Source organism: Prionailurus viverrinus, chromosome A2 (genome assembly GCF_022837055.1).
Source record: "Prionailurus viverrinus isolate Anna chromosome A2, UM_Priviv_1.0, whole genome shotgun sequence".
Taxonomy (NCBI): Eukaryota; Metazoa; Chordata; class Mammalia; order Carnivora; family Felidae; genus Prionailurus; species Prionailurus viverrinus.
In genome coordinates, this window is record NC_062562.1 from 91,976,825 (window position 1) to 92,003,447 (window position 26,623).

At 38.0% G+C, this 26,623-nt stretch overlaps 1 protein-coding gene across 4 annotated transcripts in view; it reads left to right on the forward strand.

Annotated features, from left to right (window-relative positions):
- The window catches only part of RUNDC3B (RUN domain containing 3B), a 154,971-nt gene that overhangs the window by 111,231 nt on the left and 17,117 nt on the right, over positions 1 to 26,623 (forward strand). For 2 of the 4 annotated variants that reach the window (XM_047842025.1, XM_047842036.1), the window contains 2 exons: positions 13,065 to 13,211; positions 19,795 to 19,916. In XM_047842025.1, coding sequence (XP_047697981.1) covers positions 13,065 to 13,211; positions 19,795 to 19,916 — 269 coding nt within the window. The remainder of the gene's footprint in view (positions 1 to 13,064; positions 13,212 to 19,794; positions 19,917 to 26,623) is intronic. The other 2 variants (XM_047842043.1, XM_047842050.1) reach the window with 1 other exon arrangement.

Below are 26,623 nucleotides of genomic sequence, written 5' to 3' on the forward strand. Positions count from 1 at the left end.
TTCCTTCCCTTTCTATTTCTTGGAATCGCTTGAGAAGGATAGATATTATCTCTGCTTTAAACATCTGGTAGAACTTCCCTGGGAAGCCATCTGGTCCTGGACTCTTATTTGTTGGGAGATTTTTGAGGACTGATTCAATTTCTTCGCTGGTTATGGGTCTGTTCAAGCTTTCTATTTCCTCCTGATTGAGTTTTGGGAGAGTGTGGGTGTTCAGGAATTTGTCCATTTCTTCCAAGTTGTCCAATTTGTTGGCATATAATTTTTCATAGTATTCCCTGATAATTGTTTGTATCTCTGAGGGGTTGGTTGTAATAATTCCATTTTCATTCATGATTTTATCTATTTGGGTCATCTCGCTTTTCTTTTTGAGAAGCCTGGCTAGAGGTTTTGTTTATTTTTTCAAAAAACAAACTCTTGGTTTTGTTGATCTGCTCTAGTTTTTTTAGATTCTATACTGTTTATTTCTGCTCTGATCTTTATTATTTCTCTTCTTCTGCTGGGTTTAGGCTGTCTTTGCTGTTCTGCTTCTAGTTCCTTTAGGTGTGCTGTTAGATTTTGGATTTGGAATTTTTCTTGTTTCTTGAGATAGGCCTGGATTGCAATGTATTTTCCTCTCAGGACTGCCTTTGCTGCATCCCAAAGCGTTTGGATTGTTGTATTTTCATTTTCGTTTGTTTCCATATATTTTTTAATTTCTTCTCTAATTGCCTGGTTGACCCACTCTTTCTTTAGTAGGGTGTTCTTTAACCTCCATGCTTTTGGAGGTTTTCCAGACTTTTTTCTGTGGTTGATTTCAAGCTTCATAGCATTGTGGTCTGAAAGTAAGCATGGTATAATTTCAATTCTTTTTTTTTTTTTTTTTTTTTTTTTTTTTTATTTATTTATTTTTGGGACAGAGAGACAGAGCATGAACGGGGGAGGGGCAGAGAGAGAGGGAGACACAGAATCGGAAACAGGCTCCAGGCTCTGAGCCATCAGCCCAGAGCCTGACGCGGGGCTCGAACTCACAGACCGCGAGATCGTGACCTGGCTGAAGTCGGACGCTTAACCGACTGCGCCACCCAGGCGCCCCTAATTTCAATTCTTGTAAACTTATGAAGGGCTGTTTTGTGACCCAGTATATGATCTATCTTGGAGAATGTTCCATGTGCACTCGAGAAGAAAGTATATTCTGTTGCTTTGGGATGCAGAGTTCTAAATATATCTGTCAAGTCCATCTGATCCAATGTCTCATTCAGGGCCCTTGTTTCTTTATTGACCGTGTGTCTAGATGATCTATCCATTTCTGTAAGTGGGGTGTTAAAGTCCCCTGCAATTACCACATTCTTATCAATAAGGTTGCTTATGTTTATGAGTAATTGTTTTATATATTCAGGGGCTCCGGTATTCGGCGCATAGACATTTATAATTGTTAGCTCTTCCTGATGGATAGACCCTGTAACTATTATATAATGTCCTTCTTCATCTCTTGTTACAGCCTTTAATTTAAAGTCTAGTTTGTCTGATATAAGTATGGCTACTCCAGCTTTCTTTTGGCTTCCAGTCGCATGATAAATAGTTCTCCATCCCCTCACTCTCAATCTAAAGGTGTCCTCAGGTCTAAAATGAGTCTCTTGTAGACAGCAAATAGATGGGTCGTGTTTTTTTATCCGTTCTGATACCCTATGTCTTTTGGTTGGCGCATTTAGTCCATTTACATTCAGTGTTATTATAGAAAGATACGGCTTTAGAGTCATTGTGATGTCTGTATGTTTTATGCTTGTGGCGATGTCTCTGGTACTTTGTCTCATAGGATTCCCCTTAGGATCTCTTTTAGGGCTGGTTTAGTGGTGACAAATTCCTTCAGCTTTTGTTTGTTTGGAAAGACCTTTATCTCTCCTTCTATTCTAAATGACAGACTTGCTGGATAAAGGATTCTTGGCTGCATATTTTTTCTGTTCATCACATTGAAGATCTCGTGCCAATCCTTTCTGGCCTGCCAAGTTTCAAAAGAGAGATCAGTCACGAGTCTTATAGGTCTCCCTTTATATGTGAGGGCACGTTTACCCCTTGCTGCTTTCAGAATTTTCTCTTTATCCTTGTATTTTGCCAGTTTCACTATGATATGTTGTGCAGAAGATCGATTCAAGTTATGTCTGAAGGGAGTTCTCTGTGCCTCTTGGATTTCATTGCCTTTTTCCTTCCCCAGTTCAGGGAAGGTCTCAGCTATTATTTCTTCAAGTACCCCTTCAGCACCTTTCCCTCTCTCTTCTTCCTCTGGGATACCAATTATGCGTATATTATTTCTTTTTAGTGTATCACTTAGTTCTCTAATTTTCCCCTCATACTCCTGGATTTTTTTTTATCTCTCTTTTTCTCAGCTTCCTCTTTTTCCATAATTTTATCTTCTAGTTCACCTATTCTCTCCTCTGCCTCTTCAATCCGAGCCGTGGACGTTTCCATTTTATTTTGCATCTCGTTTAAAGCGGTTTTCACCTCCTTGTGACTGTTCCTTAGTCCCTTGATCTCTGTAGCAAGAGATTCTCTGCTGTCCTGTATACTGTTTTCAAGCCCAGCAATTAATTTTATGACTATTATTCTAAATTCACTTTCTGTTATATCATTTAAATCCTTTTTGATCAGTTCATTAGCTGTTGTTATTTCCTGGAGATTCTTTTGAGGGGAATTCTTCCGTTTGGTCATTTTGGATAGTCCCTGGAGTGGTGCGGGCCAGCAGGGCACTTCCCCTGTGCTGTCTTGAATAACTGGAGTTGGTGGGCGGGGACACAGTCAGACCTGATGTCTGCCCCCAGCCCACCGCTGGGGCCACAGTCAGACTGGTGTGTGCCTTCTCTTCCCCTCTCCTAGGGGCAGGATTCACTGTGCAGTGGCGTGGCCCATCTGGGCTACTTGCACACTGCCAGGCTTGTGGTGCTGGGGATCTGGCATATTAGCTGGGGTGGGTAGGCAATGTGCATGGGGGCAGGAGGGGCAGGAGGGGCAGGCTTAGCTCGCTTCTCCTTAGGTGATCCACTTCAGGAGGGGCCCTGTGGCAGCGGGAGGGAGTCAGACCCGCTGCTGGAGGGGTGGTTCCGCAGAAGCACAGCGTTGGGTGTTTGCGTGGAGCGAGCAAGTTCCCTGGCAGGTACTGGTTCCCTTTGGGATTTTGGCTGGGGGATGGGCGAGGGAGATGGCGCTGGCGAACGCCTTTGTTCCCCGCCAAACTGAGCTCTGTCGTCCTGGGGCTCAGCAACTCTCCCTCCCTTTGTCCTCCAGCCTTCCCGCTTTCTGAGCAGAACTGTTAACTTATGACCTCCCAGATGCTAAGTCCCACTTGCTGTCGGAACACACTCTGTCTGGCCCCTCCGCTTTTGTGAGCCAGACTCGGGGGCTCTGCTTGGCTGGCGGGCCGCCCCTCCACCCTGGCTCCCTCCCGCCAGTCCATGGAGCGCGCACCGCCTCTCCGCCCTTCCTACCCTCTTCCGTGGGCCTCTTGTCTGCGCTTAGCTCTGGAGACTCCGTTCTGCTAATCCTCTGGTGGTTTTCTGGGTTATTTAGGCAGGTGTAGGTGGAATCTAAGTGATCATTAGGATGCGCGGTGAGCCCAGCGTCCTCCTATGCTGCCATCTTCCCAGCATCCCCTCTACTGTTTTAAAATGGCTTTTTTTTTTTTTTATTTTTTTTTATTTTATTTTTTTTTATTTTATTTTTTTTTTTTATGAAATTTATTGACAAATTGGTTTCCATACAACACCCAGTGCTCATCCCAAAAGGTGAAAATGGCTTTTTCTTTAGTGTTTATTTTTGAGAGAAAAAGCACATGAGTAGGGGAGGGGCAGAAAGCAAGGAAGATAGAGAATCTGAAGCAGGCTCTGCACTGTCCACGCAAAACCCATAAACTGTGAGAACGTGACCTGAGCTGAAGTCGAATGCTCAACTGACTGAGCCATCCAGCCACCCCTATTCCCTCTAGTATATTTTTAATTTTAGTTTTTGAGTTCTTTTTCTCTGCTTGGTTCTTTTTCTATTTTCTGTGTCTTTGTTGAGAGTTTCACTGAGGTCTTCCCATATTTTCTCAAGCTCAGTGATTATGACCATTACTTTCTGTATCAGATATATTGCTTATCTCCATTTTGTTAACTCTTTTGTTGTGATTTTTGTCCCTTCTTTCATTTGGGACACAGTCCTTGGTCTCCTCATTTCTGTCTAACTTTCTGTGTCTTTTTTTATGTATTAGGAAAGTTAGCCATGTCTCTGGCTCTTGAAAGTAGTGGCCTTATGAAGAAAAGGTCCTATAGTGCCCTACAGAGCAATCTCCAATTTACCAGAACCTGGAGCTTCAGGGGCATCTCCTATGTGTGTTGAATACACCCTATTGCTGTGACTGAGCTGCGTTTCTCTTCAGTCATATGCAATGACAGTTTTTGACTGTTTTGGGTAGGGTTTGGTTTCTGTGTTGCTAGTGGGCCAGTATCGGGCTGCCTTGGGCTTGAGTTGAGTCAGACCAGGAATTTGCCAAAGCTGTGGTCATGTTAAACTGCAGAGTGCTCTCCTTTGTTGTCCCCTGAGAAGCTTTCATTGGTGGGTGGGGACTGCAGTCAGACCAGGTGTCTATCCCCAGCCCACTTCTGGGGCTTCAATGGAGCTGGGTGTGTATGGGTATATTTCCCTCTCATCAGGGCAGCAGTTTTTTTGAAGTAGTCACTGTCAGGGCTGCTTGCACAGTGTTAGGCTTATAGTGCCTCTTTGGCTAGATTCCTCCCTAGGGCAGGTTGGATGGTGTGGGTCTGTAGAACATCATGGGGATGGGGCATGCAGTTAGCAAGGTTGGAGCAGAGGGCCCCTGGAGCCACTTTGGAGAGTTCAGAAGTACAAGTTAGAGGGAGTAGTCCACAGGAGAGCACAGGCTCGGAAGGCATGTTAACAAGCTACATGGAGAGTGTCTGTGCTGATTCTGCAGGTGTCTGCATATATAGGCTGGGGGACAGGGGAGGGAAAGGTGAATTCTTCAGTGTTCATGATCAATCCAGAGTTGTATTATGTTATATTGTATTATACTAATAAAAATGAAGTGTTTTGGCAAATTATATACCTATATATAGTGCAAATTACATATTTAGAAAGTAAGGAATTTCCAGGCTTTAGCTAGATTCCAGAGAATAAATTGTATTCATCAAATAGTTCTGTCATGCCCATGGGGGCTTAATAATGAGCTGATTTCCTTTGAAAAATAGAACAACTCACTGAACTTTAACTGGAAGCTATCCTGTTTTGTTCCAAACTGTTTCTCAGGAGAGCTGGACTCCTGCTTCGTAGAGAGATTTTGTGTTTATAAATCCATGGTATTTTGATTTTATGTATATCCATAAGGATATGCTCAGGTTAGAGAGTTGAAGGTATATTCAGAGGGCTTATGAAATGGCCAGTTAATACTGACACATATTTCAACATAGTTATGCATAAAGAATCAAACTTCACATGATATTTTTTTACCAAAATGCCAAGTAAAATAACTTTACGTAAGCAAGACAAAGATCCTTTTCAAGGATCTGGAAGCATTTATTGGGAAAGGTAAAATATAATAATAGAATTTAAGTTGTACTTTCTGGACTTACCTTTTGAGAATGGTTATGAAAAAGATAGGATAATCAGAGGTACTTTTAGATGGTTGCTTCTTTACACATTTTAGTCATTTTTAAAAATATTTATTTATTTATTTATTTATTTATTTATTTATTTATTTAAATGTTTTATTTATTTTTGAGAGAGAAAGAGACAGAATGGCAAGTGGAGGAGGGGCAGAGAAAGAGGGAGACACACAGTCCAAAGCAGGCTCCAGGCTCTGAGCTGTCAGCACAGAGCCCAACACGGGGCTCAAACTCACGGACCAAAAGATCATGACCTGAGCCGAAGTTGGACGCTTAACCGACTGAGCCACCCAGACGCCCCTGCTTCTTTACACATTTTAAGTGTATCTGCCATGGCCCACTCAATACATTTACTTGATATTAGTTGCAAATACGTTTTTTCAATTTTCATGAAAATGCTCTCTTTGAAATATTTTGTAGATTTAATTTAAATATTTGGTTACAACTGAACTTGGGCATATGTACTTAAAGCACTTTCAAAGTGCTTTACATAGAGTGTTTTTTGTATACATTTGAAGTTAACATGATTTAAAATAGGAAGTTATAACTACATGAAAATTTATTCAAAACTCTAACCACAGAGAATAAACCTGTAGTACAAACACAGAAGATAGAATGGGGGCCCCTGGGTGGCTCAGTCAGTTAACCATCTAACTCTTTATTTCCCCTCAGGTCATGATCTTACGGTTTTTGAGATGGAGCCCCTTGTCAGAGCCCCTCATCAGGCTCTGCGCTGACGGTGCAAAGACTGGGATTCTCTTTCTCCCTCCCTCTCACTCTCCCCACCTCACACTCACTCACATGTGTATGCTCTCTCTCTCAAAATAAATAAATAAACACTTTAAAAAATTATAAAAAGAATGGCAACAAATCATTACAAAAAAAATCATCAGATAATAAAGGAAAACAAAAGTGGAAGAGAGACACAAAACTGCAAAACAGAATGGCAGTAATTAGGATTAAACTCGTCAATCAAAAGGCATAGAGTGACTGAATGGATTAAAAGAGTAAGAGCCAGTGATATCCTGTCAACAAGAGACTCATTTCAGATTTAAAGACATACGTAGGCTGAAAGTGAAGGAATGGAAAAAGATATTTCATGCAAATGGTAAGCAAAAGAAAGCAGGGTGTCTGTACTCAAAATAGACTTTAAGTCTAAAACTGTGTCTAGAGGTGAAGAAGGTCATTATATAATGATAAAAGGTTCAGCTCAGCAGGAAGATGTGTGTGTGTATGTGTATGTACATACACATATGTGCATATACATATGTAAAGTCTCTGGATATTAAATATCTGGAAAGGAAATTTTTTTTTAATTTTTTTTTAACGTTTATTTAACGTTATTTATTTATTTAACAGAGAGAGACAGGGCATGAACGGGGGAGGGTCAGAGAGAGGGAGACACAGAATCTGAAACAGGCTCCAGGCTCTGAGCTGTCAGCACAGAGCCCGACGCGGGGCTTGAACTCACGGACCGCGAGATCATGACCTGAGCTGAAGTCGGCCGCTTAACCGACTGAGCCACCCAGGTGCCCCTGGAAAGGAAATTTAAAAACAATCCTATTCACAGTGGCAGCAAGAATACAATATTTAGGAATAAATTTATCCAAAGAGGTGAAAGATTGATACCCCGAAAATATTAAAACGTGGACAAAGGAAATTAAGATACTGGTAAATAAAAAAGATATCTTGTGTTCATGGATTGGAAGAATTAATATTATTAAAATGTACATAGTATCCAAAGTGATATGCAGATTCAGTGCAATCCCTATCAAAATCCCAATGTCATTTTTCACATAAATAGAAAAAGCAATCCTAACATTCATATTTTAGACCCTGAATAGCCAAATCAGTTTTCAGAAAGAAGAACAAAGCTAAAGACATCACATTTCTTGGTTTCAAAATATATTATAAATTATAGTAATCAAAAAAGTATGGTACTGACATTGAAACAGACATATAGGCCATTGGAACAGAATAGAGAGCCCCCAAATAAGTCCTTGAATCTACAAGTCAGATGATCTTTGACAAGCTTACCAAGAACCCACAAAAGGAGTAGTGTTGGGAAAACTGAATATCCACATACAGAAGAATGAAATTGGATTCTTCTCTTACCATTTACAAAAATAAATTCAAAATAGATTAAAGATTTAAATCTAAGACCTGAAACTGTAAAAATACAAAAGAAAACAGGGAAATAACTTTTGACATTAGTCTCGGCAATCATATTTTTGCTTATTATACCAAAAGCACAGGCAATAAAAGCAAAAATAGAAAAATGGATTGTACGAAATTTAAAAAATTCTGCACAAAAAAACATTAGAGTAAAATGGCAACATACCAAATGGAAGAAAATATTTTCAGCATCTGTCTAATAAGGAGTTAATATTCAAAATCTATAAGGGACTCATAATAGCAAAAATCTAACTCAGCTTAAAAATGGGCAAAGGACTTGAATAGACATTTCTCCAGGGAAGACATGCAAATGACCAATAGGTATATGAAAAGATGCTTAACTTCACTAATCATCAGGGACATGCAAATCACAGTCACAATGAAATACCTTCTTACTTAGAATGTCTGTTACTAGATAGGTGTTAGAAAACAACTGTTGGTGAGGATATGGAAAAAGGGAGCCCTCATGCCCAGTTGGTAGTACTATAGATGGGTATGGTCACTTTGAAAAAGAGTAGGAGGTTCCTCAAAATATTAAAAATAGAACTATCTTATGTTTAAGCAATCCCACTTCTAGGTATTTATCCAAAGGAAATGGAGTTACAATCTCAAAAAGATATTTCCATTTAGGTGTTAATTTCAGCCTTATTTATAGTAGTCAAGAGGTGGAAACAACCTCAGTGTTCACTGATGGATGAATGGATAAAGAAAATGTGATATATGAAGATTCTGTGTCTATATACACACATAAACACAATGGAATATTATTCCACCTTTAAAAAAAGGAAGGAAATCCTGCCATTTGCAACAACATGGATAAACCTTGAAGGCATTATGCTAAGTGAACTAAATCAGATGTAGAAAAACAAATAGTGCATAAGTTCATTTATATGTGGAATCCAAAATAGTCAAACTTACAGAAGCAGAGAGTAGAATGGTTATTACCAATTCTGGCCCAGATAGAGGGGGAAATGAGGGGATGTTGGTCTATAAGTACAAAGTTTCAGTTATGCAGGATGAATAAATCATGGAGATCTAATGTTAAGCAACATGACTGTACTTAACAATACTGTATTGTGTACTTGAAATGTTCTAAGAGGGTACATCTCAAGTGTTCTTATCACACACAAAAAAGAGGTAACTGTGAGGTGATGGATATGTTAATTATCTTGTGATTACTTCACATTGTATATGCATATCAAATCAAGTTGTATACTCTAGATGTATACAGTTAAAAAAAATTTTTTTAATGTTTATTTTTGAGAGAGGGAGAGAGAGAGCATAAGTAGGGGGGTACAGAGAGAGAGGGAGACACGGAATCTGAAGCAGGCTTCAGGCTCTGAGCTGTCAGCACAGAGCTGGATGCAGGGCTTCAACTCACGAACCACGAGATCATGATCTGAGCTGAAGTTGGATGCTTAACTGAGCCATCCAGGTGCCCCTAGATGTATGCAATTTTTAATTGCTGATTATACCTCAGTAAAGCTATGGGGCAAGATATTGAATTATATTTTTGGGGCAAACTTCTTGCATAATTTCTATTGAAAATCTGAAGAGAAATTAGCTATCTAGCAATTTAGGGGTAGATACCACAGGAAAGTTCTTAAAATTAGTGTGGTAAATATATTACGGATATGTTAATAAATTTCCTTTATTGTATTTTCCTGTAGAATTGTTACCTTAGAGAATATTCAGTTGTTAATGAGAGACTTAGAACATAGATATAAGTGACAAGTAGCATCTATCTCATATACAATAATTTAATTATTAAATTAGCTCATTAGTGTTAGCATTGGTTAGCGTTTTTATTAAAGTTAAATGCTAACTTCATAAGATTTTGCCTTTAATTTTCACTGATTTGACCACAAGGTAATGACAGTAATTGTTGAGTGACTTAAGATGAACCTACTTTTAAGCTTGGCCAATGAGAAAAATACCCTCATTTTACTTCGCTTGTAAAAAAAAAAGTCCAACCAACTCTTAAGCACAAATGGAATTTGTTAGATTGATATGAATGACTCAAGCAATGGATAGAAAGACTAGAAAAGTAGGCTTGGAGAGAAGTAGGTTGAGCTACTTCGGAGAGTTGGGAAGTAGAACTCCACGTATATCTCTTTGCTGGTGCATTTTGGTCAGGGCCCATTGCTAGAATGAATAAACTACTTTGTCTCTTTATTATCTAAGTAGACTGAGCCAAGATTCAGAATTCAAGGGTGGGTTTTCAAGGTGCCTTAATGGCCCCTAGTATACTGAAGTGGTGAAAGGGCCTTACACAAAGGTCCTCCAGGAACCTTTCCCTTTGTAGTATCAAGTTGAATGCCAGCATTGTGTGTTTCCCTCCATATTCCTCACAGAAGGTGGAAAACAGATGCAGCATGGATGAAGTTATGCCCATCCAGTACACTGAAATCTCTTATCTCCTGCTTCAAAGGACCAGGCAGTTCCCTTAGAAAACAATGTCGTTAGGATTTCTAAACACAAAAGTCTAAAGACAATACAATAATTTGTCATTAGACTAAAATTTTCCATGGACTAATGTGTAAAAACTTGTGTAAAACTTAGTTCTTTTTTTTTTCATTCTATGCAGTGTAAAACTTTGCTTTTCCAGAAATAATATATTCTAAGTTGGAAGTTGTTCAGTTACTTGTCATTAACTGAATTTTTCCAATGTCATTTCCTCACAGATGCCCATTTGCCTTCCTTGCATTCTGCTGTAAATACTTCCTGTAAACCAATTATGACATTGAAGTTGTTTTCCAGTGACAGTCAGTAGAGACCCTAGAGAGTGAATATGTGAAGGAGAAAAATCTAATAAGCGAAGCCTAGGGGCACCTGGGTGGCTCATTCGGTTAGGTGTCCAACTCTTGATTTCTGTTCAGGTGATGATTTCATGGTTTGTGAGTCTGAGCCCTGTGTCAGGCTCCGCACTGACCGCACATGGAGCCTGCTTGGGATTTTCTCTCTGTCCCTTCTCTGCTTGCACGGGTACTTGCTCACACCCTCTCTTTCTCAAAATAAATAAACTTAAAAAAAAAGCCAAAATAATGGTACTTTATTGTAATAAATTCTCTGGCCAGTAATCCCCTTTTTGGCGTCACAGGATTTTTTTCTATCAGTCTTGTAATTTTTCTGAACTCCTTACTGTTTTCATAAAAACCTAGGTTAAGGTTTTTAAATTTTTCATTCTTCTTAAATTTTTCATTCTTTTCCGGTGAAATTGTTGAAAGTAGTCAAAACGAGTATCTTCTTGTGATACATTCTCACGGACTTCTGCCTGTTTTACTTTTTTAGTATTCAATTCTGAGAGTCTAGTATTTACATCAAATACTATTTCTTTGTGGATATAGTGGAGCAAATATTTTTAAATGTACACAGATATCCTGTAAAATCAGAAATATTCATAGTTAGACTGTTAGAGACATATACATGGGGTTGTTCCATTTGAATCATTTCCAGCTAGAGGTTTTGTGCAGGCTAATTTTCTTTAGTGAAGGGTTGTCTTGCCAGCACACTGTTGACTCTGCCATCCACAATAGGACAGTTGTTCCTACTTCCCTGCTTCTGAGCTGATGGCTCAAGACTTTGGTACACTCAAGTCATGGACTCCTGTTGGAGAATGTGGCTTGCCTAGGTTATATTTTGAAGCCTTAGTTAGAAGTAGAATACAACCTTTGCAAACAGAATTACACTTTTTTTTAAATAGTTTTTATTTTTAAGTACGTCTACACCCAACGTGGGGCTTGAACTTAAAACCCCTGGATCAAGAGTCGCATGCTCCACCTGAGCCAGCCAGCCCCCACCCCCGAATTATGCTTTTAAACTTAAAAAAAATTTTTTTAATGGTTTTATTTTATTTTTGACAGAGAGAGAGAGAGAGAGAGAGGCTGAGAGAGAGAGAGACTATGAGTTGGGGAGGGGCAGAGAGAGTGAGGGAGACCCAAAATCTGAAACAGGCTCCAGGCTCAGAGCTGTCAGCCCAGAGCCCCACCCAGGGCTCAAACTCAGCAATGGTAAGATCATGACCTGAGCTGAAGTCAGAAGTTGAAGCCACCCAGGTGCCCCTAGAATTATGCTTTTAAATTATCTTTAACTACCAACTCAAATGTTGAATTAGTCTTGTGACAGTGATTTGTGAGGTTTAAATTTTGGCAAAAATTAACTTCTTTTGAAAATTGTTATTAACGGTTCTACAAAAATGAGAATAAACCATGTATTATAATGGCCTCATTCTGTAAATGAAAATATTTCCAGTGGGTTGTATTGTTCAATGTAGTTATCATTGATTTAATTATTTTCTTTTTTTAAATGTTTATTTATTTTGAGGAAGAGCGAGAGCATGCGTGAGCAGGGGAGGGGCAGAGAGAGAGAGAGAGAGAGGAGGAGAGAGAATCCCATATGGGGCTCAAACTCATAAACCATGGGATCATGACTTGAGCTGAAATCAAGAGTGGGACGCTCACCCAACTAAGCCACCCACGTGCCCTGATGGAATTATTATTATAAAGATTTATTGGTGGTCACTTTTATAAAAAAAATTGCAGAAACCTTATGGATTTTTAATTTTATGTTTTTCTGATGTGGTTTTATTTTTTATTCATTTTTTTTTAAATTTTTTTTTCAACGTTTATTTATTTTTGGGACAGAGAGAGACAGAGCATGAACGGGGGAGGGGCAGAGAGAGAGGGAGACACAGAATCGGAAACAGGCTCCAGGCTCTGAGCCATCAGCCCAGAGCCTGACGCGGGGCTCGAACTCAGGGACTGCGAGATCGTGACCTGGCTGAAGTCGGACGCTCAACCGACTGCGCCACCCAGGCGCCCCTATTTTTTATTCATTTTAATTGTTTTTTGTTTACTGAGTTAAATGACTTTAATAGATTGTGAATTTTGAAGCTAAAAAATCATACACATGCAATCTTTTCTTATTTTAACTGGCATCTGATAATCTATAACTTTAAGATATCACCCTAGTTTTTTAGGTAAGATGTTAAATTCAGCTTTAGTCCTTTAGTAACATCTCTGTAAAAGATTGAAAGTCTGCATTTCACACGTTAGTGATTTGTTACAGCCTTTGGAGAAAAAGTGAAAAACACATATTGTAGGAGATAGTCATAACCCCAACTAGTCTTCCTGTAGTTCTGTTGACAATCTGTTAACGTACCATTTTAAAAGATGAATTTTGGGGGCCAGGTTGATACCATTAGGTTCCTCTGCCATTGCAGAGCAGTGAAGACAAAAGCACTCACCATCTTAATATTCACAGGACTGTGCTAAAGAATAATGATTTAAGATCAAGACAAGAGTTAACTGCCCACCTCACCAACCAGTGGCCTTCCCCAGGAGCTCTGGATGTCAATGCTGTTGCCTTGGATACGTTGCTTTACCGAAAACACAATAAACAGTGGTATGAGTAAGTGTAATACTTTTTTTTCCAACTAATTACAAATTTAGTTCTACCAAAACATTTGGTTATCCACTTTGGTTTCTCACGTATTCGTCTTTCTGAATTCATTATTACTTTAGGGCAAAAGTAGAATTTAAGACTACTTTGGCTTGATAAAGTCAGATTAAGGCAGTAAATATGTTAGTATTTTGAAGCCAAGGCACCCTGGGGAAGTAAAGTATCTAAGAAATTCTTAAGCAGTATTGTACCGGCTACCTGCTTCTCCTTTAGTCTTCAGCCAGTCCTTCAGTTAAGTCTATGAGCTCATATTTAATGAGCCACCTATTTTTGAATTTTAGCTTTGGTATTTGTATTTGCCTTAGGAATAATTGTCCTGCCAGTGAGAAAAAATTCCATCTCATGAAAGAATGGAAAGATACTTACCTGTTCTTGGTGGGTCTGAAAGAGTTTTGCTTATTTTCAATAAATATAATTTTTGGAGGCTATAGAAGATATAATCACCCCACCTGTTGGCCACAAGATCCTTTACCTATTTTTTATCCCTTTGCAGGACTATTTCATTAAGTCAGAGTGTTGCAATGTTGAGAAATCTGCCAAATCTTAGGCTGCATTCCTTTATGGTATCTTCGTTTTGAACTTAAATTTTGTATTACCTTCTTTTGGCTTTTAGACATTTTGTCCATCTTGATAACTTTTTGGTTATCTTTATTTTCCTATCTTCAGCTAATTTTCTAATTATTTCCCCGTTGTCCCTCCATCCCCTTCTGTTCTCTCCCTTTCCTCCTCCCCCCCACTTTCTTCTCTTTCCTTTCTTCTCCCCTCCCTGCCTGCCTCCCTCTTTTTTTGTTTGTTTCTTTGTTTCTCTACTCTTCTTTTAGAGTTCTTGTATTTACACTTCACTGGTAGAGTTACCCACTTCCATTTGTGCTTCTTAGGGTGCTTTTCACTAGGTAGTTAGTAGCTAGGCATTTCTACAGGGATTGTTTCAGCATAGACTTAATTTCCGCCTGTTTACTATGTGATTTTTTTCATTTATCAGAGGGAATACTCAAAATAAATTTGAGCTTCTGTTGCCTTTTTTGCTTGTTGGTTTCACTGATTGCTAGAGATAAGGAAGAGTGAGCAGATTATTTACAGAATAAATCATTAGAACTGTTTTCATTATCTACTAACCCATGATTCAAGGTATTGACTGAAGCTTTCATGGATTGGGATCTAGTTCCCTTATATACCCCTATGAAAAATTTGAATAACTACAGTATATCTTCTTATACCGGTATATAATTTTATTTTTCTATAATGTATGTAAGTAATAAAAATATTAGTTTATTCATATTTCTGATATATGATAAAAAAACTGAATCTATTTTAATACTTGGTTCTTATTTCTATATAACATACAAGATACTCTTGCTTTTATAACTATAAAAATATTGAAAGATTAACTTCTGACAAGTTAAAAGACTAGTAATACGCTTTTTTACTACAATATCCACATTGTTACTTTAGGTAGTACAAGGTAAAATATTTTAGCCAAAAAGATGTGTTTGTAGCCCTGGCTTCCTGTAGAGCTACCTATTGAGGAACCAGTGAGTCTAAATGGAAGAGTTACTTCAAGTTTACCTTTGTATGTGGTAATAATGACTAGCTTTTACAAAGTATTATAGCAGCAGCAAAAGTAATTGGAGTATCATAAAAGAAAGTAGTGAAACTGTTTGACGTGGATCCCGATTTTATACTCCTTGACTCAGCTACTTACTCCATTAGCTCTTTCTCAGCATCATCCTTTAATCTGGCCTTACTGTAGATGTTGTTATTGCCTTTAGATGGCCCTATTCCTGAACAAAATGTTTGCAGCTAGTATGCAAAATGTTTGCAGGTGTAGTATGGAGATCACTGGACCTAGAGTGTAAGGTCAGGATTTAAAAGTAATCCCTGCTACCCTACTTGATGTGTAACAACACTAAGCAATACCTCCTCTTACCTTCTGCACATGTAATACTGGGGCTAATTCCTGTTCAAATGAGTAATAAGTTGCTTGGCATCTAATACTTCTCACGAAATCTTTTATACTCTGTATAGTCTTTTTTTTATGTTCTCAGATAACCTTGTGTCTTCCATGTTTGGAGAATATACACCCACCCACTGTCCCAAGCTCTCCTTTCTTAGAGAGTTTGTAAAACCTATGTAAAATTAAAATGACCAGCAAATCCCCAGATATTCTGAACAAATAATCTTTTTAATGCAACTTTTTAATGTAAAAATGGAGACTTTGGATTTTCAGATTAGAGTGGTGCTGTATAAATCATGTTTGAAACATCATAGCTTTTCTCAGGATTAGTTTTTGCTGTTCTCAAATTTGTAATATAAGCTAAAGTTCTTGAACTAACCTCATCATTTATTCCTCTTAATTTGACCAATATCTTCAGTAGTTTAACAAACATTTTTGAGAACCTACAAATTATTATCAAAGTGGCCAGAATCTCTTAATAAGGAACATTAGTGCTCTTGATAATTCGGAGAAAGAAATTGACCATATAAGTAGTCATTGTATGTATTATTATTATAATTTCCTGCTAAGAAAATATGATAACTGTATTTCTCTAGGAGATTTGCTGAATTAGCTTTGAAAAGACTGAGAAGGTGCTATTTGACTTGATCAATTTCTTGGTCTTGCAGACATTTCTTAAAATGAGTGATTGGGTAACTTAGCTATGTTGTCATCTACTCATGGAAGAAATCCTTTGCATAGTAGAAGATTTTACATTTATTTTCATTTATTGTACTGTTAATAAAGCTTTAGAAGTATCATTTCCATTGTTTTCTTGATTACTTAGACCTGGTAATATTAATTATGTTAGATTTTCTATCTTTTCCTTTATTTCAAACATTAGAGATACCTTGTTAAAAATGTTTCAAGCATTATAGGCTGATTGTAAAAACTCAACAATAAATATGTAAGCACATTCCCTTAACACACACCTGGAGAGCATTTGATTACTTTTTTATTTCCAATTTGTTCCTATTTTAATGTTTATTTATATGTATATGTTAAGTCTAGGTCACATGAGCTTATTAGATACAGGTTATATAATTTTATTATATTATATAATCTTGTTAGATTATTGCCTAACCCACCCATTTCCATCCCTAAAGATCAGATTCATTATCATCATCTTTTTATTTTCTACTTAGGCTTTTTTGTCTTGTAAATTTATCATTTTCATTTGGGCTGTCATTCACAAAATTATTAAGAATTATGAGCTTTTATATGCCCTTCATGATCTACTCTTTAGGCTAACATTTTTGAATGACTGCTGATAAGTAGGTATAATTACTTCAAATGTCTTATAGGGTCTTCTTATGTGAATCTTTCCAGTATTTTTGGAGTAGGACTCCCCAAAGCATTGAGACTGCAAAAATCTTTTACAGCTTATAAATTTTGCATTGACCTGACTCGCATACAGCCTTCCCTTTCAGGCTCCCTTGCATCCTTCCATTAATTTTAGTAGTTTAAAAGTATATCAGTATTCTACTATAGGAAATGTTTGTTTTGTTTTTTAAACACATTTCTATGAAAATCAAACCAAGAATAAAAAGAACAGCCTATCTCTGGCTCCATGCACACACGTATGTGCCTCTGTGTATATAGTGTATGTATCTTTGTTTTTTTATTTTCTACGTGTGGAAAGTGTCTCCTCCTGAGCCTAATACTCTCTTGCCCAATGACTATGAGATAATGACCTATTATTACTGACCTCTGTATATCTCTTGGGCAAATAGGTGATACAGATTATGGATATCATTACTTCTGATCATTGATATGAAGTCTAAGACTGTAGAAAATTTATTCATAAGTGAATTCAGGCCTACTCAGTTTCCTTTTAATTTGCCTTTATTTGGTGTTCAAATTCTTTGTATACAAGTTGGGATTTGAGTGATTTAAAATTTTAAGTAATTAGATATTGAATGCAATGTTCTGTTTTTTGGTTTTTGGTTTTTGGTTTTCTTTATGTCCCAGATGCTTATGACATAACTCCTGTCTTACTATCTGGGGTTCTTATTTTGAATAAGTAAGCTATTTCTACTTGAAAAATTCACTTCTGGAAAGTAGACTTAGACTGTTGATGGGCTTGATGTGTTTGGTGGGTTACATTTCAATTTTACAGTATGATGTTAATGAGTCTAGAATTCTAAAATAGGACTTAGTGGTGACCTTTTAAAGACAGAACTCCCATAGACAGTTTACTCCATGGCAACATGTTTGTCAGGTGGAGCGCCAGTTGCATTGGAACTCAGGTAAGAATGTGGAAAACCTTTCTTGGTCATTACTACAAACAGCTAAACCAGATTTCTCCCAGCTGGTAGATCTGTAATCATTTTCATGCAAGGAAGATATTACATGGTACTGTTCTTAATATCTTTTGATTCAGGTGCCTAATTTTGCCTAGGCATTTTTATACTGCTTCAGAAGTCATTGTCTACCAAATTCTATTTCTATGTTCATTGACAATTGGTTAAGTGAAGCCTGTAAACTGAAAGATTGTTTACTAAGTGTAACAAATTAGAGGTTAGAAAGTGTCCATAATCACTTTGGATTTGGAAATATGATATCTAAAAGGAACTTAAATAGTTCACGCAGAAAGCTCATTTTGTTTTGCTTTTACCAGAGATTGCTTTTATAGACTTTTGCAGGCTTTCCTCCCCTCAAGTAGTGACAGTACTTGATTTCTATAAATGTGTGCTGTCAAGCTCTCAGTCCTTATAATTTTCTAATTAATTTGATGTTTGTTTTGCTACTAGGTACTTTGTTGTTTGTAAATATTTTTATAATTTTTTAAATTTAATAATAGTAACTTTTTATCAAGTTTCTAATGATGAAAGACCAGTGTCAGAAACTCCCTTAAAGCCATTTAAAGACAGGCCTTCTACCTATTAGGCACAGAAAAATAATTTGGAAAAGAAACTTACTTATAACTTCCTTTATTGAATTCCTGTGTTCCCTGCTTTCTTGTATAGCTAAAGAAATACAGTTTTAATGAAAGTCAAGTGAAATTTTCAGTGATACGATTACATACAGTGTAGTTGACGTGGTCAATCTCTGCAAGCAAACTGTTTGAAACCTAGGAAGGGTTTCTAATAAAACAGAAAATGTTTTTTTTCTCTCTCTGTAGTAGGAAAGGAGATAGCATAGAGGTTAATGAGACAGAATTAGAGCCAGGCTATGAGGTTCAAATCTAGTCTCTTTGTGCCCTGGTTAACTCTGCTATAAGTTGGGAACAGTATAATTCCAACCTCTTAGAGTATTTGTGAGGAGTAAATATATTAATCTATATAAAATGTAGGGACAGTACCTATATAGTGGGAAGCATTATATAAATATTGGCTATCCTTCTTTATTACATGTTGTATAGCTCATAATATATTTTATGTATTACAGTTATCAGAAGTTTCCTACAATAGATTCTCCTTTAAATAAATTTGTAAGTTTACTCTTCTGTGTCTGAATAGAGAATAGCTCTGGAATAGATCATTTAAATTACATATACTCTCCTGTAATGTTATCATAGAATATATGACATTTCTAGGAAATTAGTTAGGGTTTGGCTACCTTGGGTAATAGATATTAAACCTGAAAAACATACTATTTTTCCTGGATCAGATATATTTGGAAATAATATTGAATTCCATTCTCTTGTCAATGTGTCAATAACACCAAAACTGCCTAAGTCTTTTGAGTTGTTTTTATCTTGACAAAAGAAATATGAGGAAAGTTTAATAATAAACCTTATTAAGTTTCCATATATAATGGAATTTTTCCTCTGTTACAATTCATTTCTCTTAATTTGTTTAATGAAAATCGAAATCACAGTAGGAAATACATGAGGGAAGAAAATTAGTTATCTTCATAGTATATTAACATAAACACCCATTTTATAATCCAAGATTTTTAAACTTCTAAATTAGAGGAATTTGTAATGGTAATTTGTAATTACTCTTATGTAAAAGCATCCATAAGAATATCAAGACATTGGTGAATTTTGAAGTGCCTGAGAGATAATACATCATTATTAAGTTATATCATTTTGGTTTCTACATTAAGAGTAATCTGTAGATTTTCCACTCCTTTGAACATTGACAATAACCAGGGGTGTTTGGATGGCTTAGTGGTTAGGTATCTGACCCTTGATCTCAGCTCAGGTCTTGATCTCAGAGTTGTGAGTTCAAGACCCACACTGGGCTCCAGCCTGGGTGTGAAGCCTACTAAAAAAGAAAAGAAAATTGATAATAACCAGAAAGTCTCCATTTTCTAAGCAGCTAAATAATCAAAAATTTGTGTAAGGGTTTAAATTAGTCTGACAAACTGTTTTTCTTTTTTAGTTGATCAATCCCAGAGACCTCCAAAGAGGGTAGAGGGAAAAGTATAATGGAGATCATATTGCAGCCACAATAGAGACAGAGTTGAGGGGGAAAATTGTGGAGAAATAAACCAAAACTCAGTAAATTGAAGAAAAACATTGAAGAATATCTCTAGAAATTATTTTTTTGTGAGAAGAAATCCAAGTAGTATTTCACTCTTGTTTTACAGAAAAAGTTATCAAAGTCTTGACCAGTTATCAGCTGAAGTTAGCCTTTCTCAGACTTCGCTGGATCCAAGTCATTCACAAGAAGGAGATGGAAAACAAGACACATTAAATTTAATCACTGAAGGTAAGAAAAGAAAAATTTAGTTGGAAATTAGTTTTTCCTGCACTATGTATGCTTTGGTTGCAGAATGTTGAACAGTAGTGGCATTTCTGTGAAGGATGCTAGGAATGAAAGTGCCATTATGATTTTAAAAGGTCTGGTATTGTTTTTTGGTTTTTTGTTTTTTTCTCATGTGTTTGTGGCTCATGTTCTCAGAAGATAGTAATTTTTCCTTTTATTTCCCTCGCTTCCTGTCCTGTTGTGTTTTTGTTTGTTTGTTTGTTTTAACCCATGCTGATTCGGCTTTTGTGTCTCTACAGCTTACTAAAATGACTTATCAAGGTGGTCAGCCACTGCCATATTGCAATTCGAAAGTCACTTCTCTGTCTTCATCGTTTTAAACTTTACAGCAGCTTTGATACAACTGACCACTTCCTCGTTCTCAAGTCACTTTTGGTTCCTCATTAATTAAGTATTCTGAAAACCTTGGGGAATAGATGTAAGAGTTTTATTTTTTCCTGTTACTGCTTTCAGCTGTGCTCTGTCAACCCCTCTTTCCCTTGTATTGCATCTTCCTGGACCACATCTTGGTTCAATTCCAAAACTTTTCAGGTCATTTTCGTTACCACATTTCTTTTCTAAGACTCAGCCTATGTATTTTTAAGCTTCAGTAGCTTAGTTGATTGCAAGTTATTTTCTTTCCTATCCCTAGCGTATGCTAGGGCTGTGACTCTAGAACTTTGGGTTGGACAAGTGGTGCTGGTGTGATATGGTGCTCACATCTTTTATCTCTGTGACCCAGTTCTCCTTCTGCCAGTGTGTGTGAGTGAGGTGAGGGCTAGGGAAAGAGTTCCTTACTGCAGGGGAACCTGCACTCCTCTGTGTCTCCAGTTTCTTCCCTGTCTTCTGCATTGCAGTAAATGGCGCTACCATATGTCTTACTAGATTCTACTACCCTTTACAACTCCAAGTCAGTTCATCAGCAAGTCTTGTCTGCTCCCCATACAACACATGCTGTCTACATTGACTCATCATCTTCTTCACTATTATAACCCTAGTCTAAGTCACATGGAGCAAGCCTCTTGGATGGACTGCTGCCACAGCTTTTTCTTTGGTCTTTCCTCTCTCATTCTTGTCTCCTCGCAGTCCATTCTCCATATAGTAGTCAGGGTTCTTAGAAAATATAAGTCAGAAAATATTATACCCAAACTTAAAGTTCTCCAGTGGTCTTGATGACAATCACATTAAAATCTATACTGCTTATCATGGCCTCCCATATGATCATGTCTTTGCCAACTTCTGCCTTACCTCATACCATTCTTTTGCTTGCTCCCTGCACCCCAGCAAACTGACTTCCTAGCTGTTCCTTCAGTCTGGTTCCTGCCTCCACTCTTTGCAATTGCTATTCCCACTGCCCTAGATCTTCTTTCTTAAAGTCTTTGAATGGTAACCTCCTTATCAGATCTCTGTTGAAATATCTCTTTAAAGAAGTTTTCCTTGACTACCATGCTTTAAATAACCATCCCCATTTCCATATCCACCCACTCCAGACACTCTATCACATTGCCCTGTGTTATGTTATGATTCTTGTCTCTAACTCGCCACTAAAATGTAAGCTTCATGAGGGTAGGGAAACTTACCTATATTTTTCACCAGTGTGTTACTAGAGCCTGTCACATAATAGACAATTATTAAATGTTTTTTGATAGAATAAGTATATAATGAATGAATGTCTTAGAATGTGAGGTACAAGGTGTGGATAGTATAAAGTAAAAATTCAGGTAACAAGAAGGCTCAGGCAATGGGAAATTTTGTTAAGCTGAATGTTCTGCTTCTTTTAAGAGTTGTTGAAATGTTCTCAGAGGGCCTTAAGTCTGTATTGATAGTTTTGTAAATACTGTGTACTGACTACATATGAATCTTTTTTTGATGATGTGGATAATAAAGATAGCATAATAGAGTATCCTAATGGCACTTAATGTAAATGGAAGAGAGTAAACTGAGTTCACTGTCACAATTTAGAATATGTATATTTTAAAAATTAATCCAGTAGTGGATTTACTTGTGATGACTCTCAATGTAAAAGACACATTTATTTAGTATTTTAATCAATTTATAATTATAGTCATTTTAACAGCAATAGGTCATGATTAATAATGGGTAATTTTTATACTATAAAAATAAACATATAGAAGAGTGATGACTGGGTGAATCATAGAGAATTTTTAGGGCAGTGAAACTACTCTGTATGATAGTAAAATGGTGGATTCATGTCCTTATAAATTGGTCCAACCCATAGAATGTGCAGCACCAAAAGTGAACCCTAATGTAACCTGTGAACCCTGCTTGATAATGATATGTTTGTGTAGGGTTTATCATTTGTAACAAATGTACCACTCTGGTGGGGGGGTGTTCATAATGGGAGAGGCTTTGTATAGAGATACGGAAAGTCTCTGTACATTCTGCTTATTACTTTTGCTATGAACCTAAAACTACTCTAAAAAATAAAATGTGTAAACACACATACACACACAGACAAGTTTTGGCTTTAAGAATTCAAGGTTAAATAACAGATGAAATATTATTTATAGACTTTCCATACCCAAATATCTAACAGAATGATAAAAAAAAAAGAATAAATTCACCAACTGAAACCCAACAACAAAAAGGACTTCATTTAGGATTGTGTAAAACTAAAGAAAAAATTGTAAAACTTGAAGGACACACATCCTTTCCACTCATAGCATCCTTCCCCTCTCCACCTCCATAAAAGCCATACAATTAGGAAACTGCTTTGATACACTGACACAGGAGGCGGCTCTTGAATGAAAAGTTTCACCAACCAATCAAATCAGCTAGACTTCCTATGTGTACAAAATTACTGTTTTTTTTTAAATGCCTAAATTGCGGAAAACAATTCTGATAAAACCCTCTGCTAGAAAAACAATAGTGAAGCAGGAAAAAAAAAATCCTGTAATACAACCATACGATTTTATTCAGTATCTTCAAACAAGCATTTAAAGATAGGATAAAGTCGGGGGTTTTGCAAGATGGCAGCTTAGGAGGACTCTGGGCTCACCGCACGTCCTGCTGATCACTTAGATTCCTTCTACACCTGCCTAAATAACCCAGAAAACCGCCAGAGGATTAGCAGAACGGAGTCGCCGGAGCCAAACGCAGACGAGAGGCCCACGGAAGAGGGTAGGAAGGGCGGCGAGGCGGTGCCCGCTCCACGGACTGGCGGGAGGGAGCCGGGGCGGAGGGGCGGCTCGCCGGCCAAGCAGAGCCCCCGAGTCTGGCTGGCAAAAGCGGAGGGGCCGGGCGGACTGTGTTCCCACAACAAGCGCGACTTATCATCTGGGAGGTCATAAGTTAACAGCTCTGCTCAGAAAGCGGGAAGGCTGGAGGACAAAGGGAGGGAGAGCTCCTGAGCCCCCTGACAACAGAGCTCAGTTTGGTGGGGAACAAAGGCGCTAGCCAGCGCCATCTCCCCCGCCCATCCCCCAGCAAAAATCCCAAAGAGAACCAGTTCCCGCCAGGGAACTTGCTCGCTCTGCGCAAACACCCAACTCTGCGCTTCTGCGGAGCCAAACCTCCGGCAGCAGATCTGACTCCCTCCCGCTGCCACAGGGCCCCTCCTGAAGTGGAACACCTAAGGAGAAGCGATCTAAGCCTGCCCCTCCTGCCCCCGTGCACCTTGCCTACCCACCCCAGCTAATATGCCAGATCCCCAGCATCACAAGCCTGGCAGGGTGCAAGTAGCCCAGACGAGCCACACCACCCCACAGTGAATCCCGCCCCTAGGACAGGGGAAGAGAAGGCACACACCAGTCTGACTGTGGCCCCAGCGGTGGGCTGGGGGCAGACATCAGGTCTGACTGCGGCCCCGCCCACCAACTCCAGTTATACACCACAGCACAGGGGAAGTGCCCTGCAGGTCCTCACCACGCCAGGGACTATCCAAAATGACCAAGCGGAAGAACTCACCTCAGAAGAATCTCCAGGAAATAACAACAGCTAATGAGCTGATCAAAAAGGATTTAAATAATATAACAGAAAGTGAATTTAGAATAATAGTCATAAAATTAATCACTGGGCTTGAAAACAGTATACAGGACAGCAGAGAATCTCTTGCTACAGAGCTCAAGGGACTCAGGAACAGTCACGAGGAGCTGAAAAACGCTTTAAACGAAATGCATAACAAAATGGAAACCACCACAGCTCGGCTTGAAGAGGCAGAGGAGAGAATAGGTGAACTAGAAGATAAAGTTATGGAAAAAGAGGAAGCTGAGAAAAAGAGAGATAAAAAAATCCAGGAGTATGAGGGGAAAATTAGAGAACTAAGTGATACACTAAAAAGAAATAATATACGCATAATTGGTATCCCAGAGGAGGAAGAGAGAGGGAAAGGTGCTGAAGGGGTACTTGAAGAAATAATAGCTGAGAACTTCCCTGAACTGGGGAAGGAAAAAGGCATTGAAATCCAAGAGGCACAGAGAACTCCCTTCAGACGTAACTTGAATCGATCTTCTGCACAACATATCATAGTGAAACTGGCAAAATACAAGGATAAAGAGAAAATTCTGAAAGCAGCAAGGGGTAAACGTGCCCTCACATATAAAGGGAGACCTATAAGACTCGTGACTGATCTCTCTTTTGAAACTTGGCAGGCCAGAAAGGATTGGCACGAGATTTTCAGGGTGCTAGACAGAAAAAATATGCAGCCAAGAATCCTTTATCCAGCAAGTCTGTCATTTAGAATAGAAGGAGAGATAAAGGTCTTCCCAAACAAACAAAAACTGAAGGAATTTGTCACCACTAAACCAGCCCTACAAGAGATCCTAAGGGGGACCCTGTGAGACAAAGTCCCAGAGACATCACTACAAGCATAAAACATACAGACATCACAATGACTCTAAACCCGTATCTTTCTATAATAACACTGAATGTAAATGGATTAAATGCGCCAACCAAAAGACATAGGGTATCAGAACGGATAAAAAAACAAGACCCATCTATTTGCTGTCTACAAGAGACTCATTTTAGACCTGAGGACACCTTTAGATTGAGAGTGAGGGGATGGAGAACTATTTATCATGCGACTGGAAGCCAAAAGAAAGCTGGAGTAGCCATACTTATATCAGACAAACTAGACTTTAAATTAAAGGCTGTAACAAGAGATGAAGAAGGACATTATATAATAGTTACAGGGTCTATCCATCAGGAAGAGCTAACAATTATAAATGTCTATGCGCCGAATACCGGAGCCCCTGAATATATAAAACAATTACTCATAAACATAAGCAACCTTATTGATAAGAATGTGGTAATTGCAGGGGACTTTAATACACCACTTACAGAAATGGATAGATCATCTAGACACACGGTCAATAAAGAAACAAGGGCCCTGAATGAGACATTGGATCAGATGGACTTGACAGATATATTTAGAACTCTGCATCCCAAAGCAACAGAATATACTTTCTTCTCGAGTGCACATGGAACATTCTCCAAGATAGATCATATACTGGGTCACAAAACAGCCCTTCATAAGTATACAAGAATTGATATTATACCATGCTTACTTTCAGACCACAATGCTATGAAGCTTGAAATCAACCACAGAAAAAAGTCTGGAAAACCTCCAAAAGCATGGAGGTTAAAGAACACCCTACTAACGAATGAGTGGGTCAACCAGGCAATTAGAGAAGAAATTAAAAAATATATGGAAACAAACGAAAATGAAAATACAACAATCCAAACGCTTTGGGACGCAGCAAAGGCAGTCCTGAGAGGAAAATACATTGCAATCCAGGCCTATCTCAAGAAACAAGAAAAATCCCAAATCCAAAATCTAACAGCACACCTAAAGGAACTAGAAGCAGAACAGCAAAGACAGCCTAAACCCAGCAGAAGAAGAGAAATAATAAAGATCAGAGCAGAAATAAACAATATAGAATCTAAAAAAACTGTAGAGCAGATCAACGAAACCAAGAGTTGGTTTTTTGAAAAAATAAACAAAATTGACAAACCTCTAGCCAGGCTTCTCAAAAAGAAAAGGGAGATGACCCAAATAGATAAAATCATGAATGAAAATGGAATGATTACAACCAATCCCTCAGAGATACAAACAATTATCAGGGAATACTATGAAAAATTATATGCCAACAAATTGGACAACCTGGAAGAAATGGACAAATTCCTGAACACCCACACTCTTCCAAAACTCAATCAAGAGGAAATAGAAAGCTTGAACAGACCCATAACCAGCGAAGAAATTGAATCGGTTATCAAAAATCTCCCAACAAATAAGAGTCCAGGACCAGATGGCTTCCCAGGGGAGTTCTACCAGATGTTTAAAGCAGAGATAATACCTATCCTTCTCAAGCTATTCCAAGAAATAGAAAGGGAAGGAAAACTCCCAGACTCATTCTATGAAGCCAGTATTACTTTGATTCCTAAACCAGACAGAGACCCAGTAAAAAAAAGAGAACTACAGGCCAATATCCCTGATGAATATGGATGCAAAAATTCTCAATAAGATACTAGCAAATCGAATTCAACAGCATATAAAAAGACTTATTCACCATGATCAAGTGGGATTCATTCCTGGGATGCAGGGCTGGTTCAACATTTGCAAATCAATCAACGTGATACATCACATTAACAAAAAAAAAGAGAAGAACCATATGATCCTGTCAATTGATGCAGAAAAGGCCTTCGACAAAAGG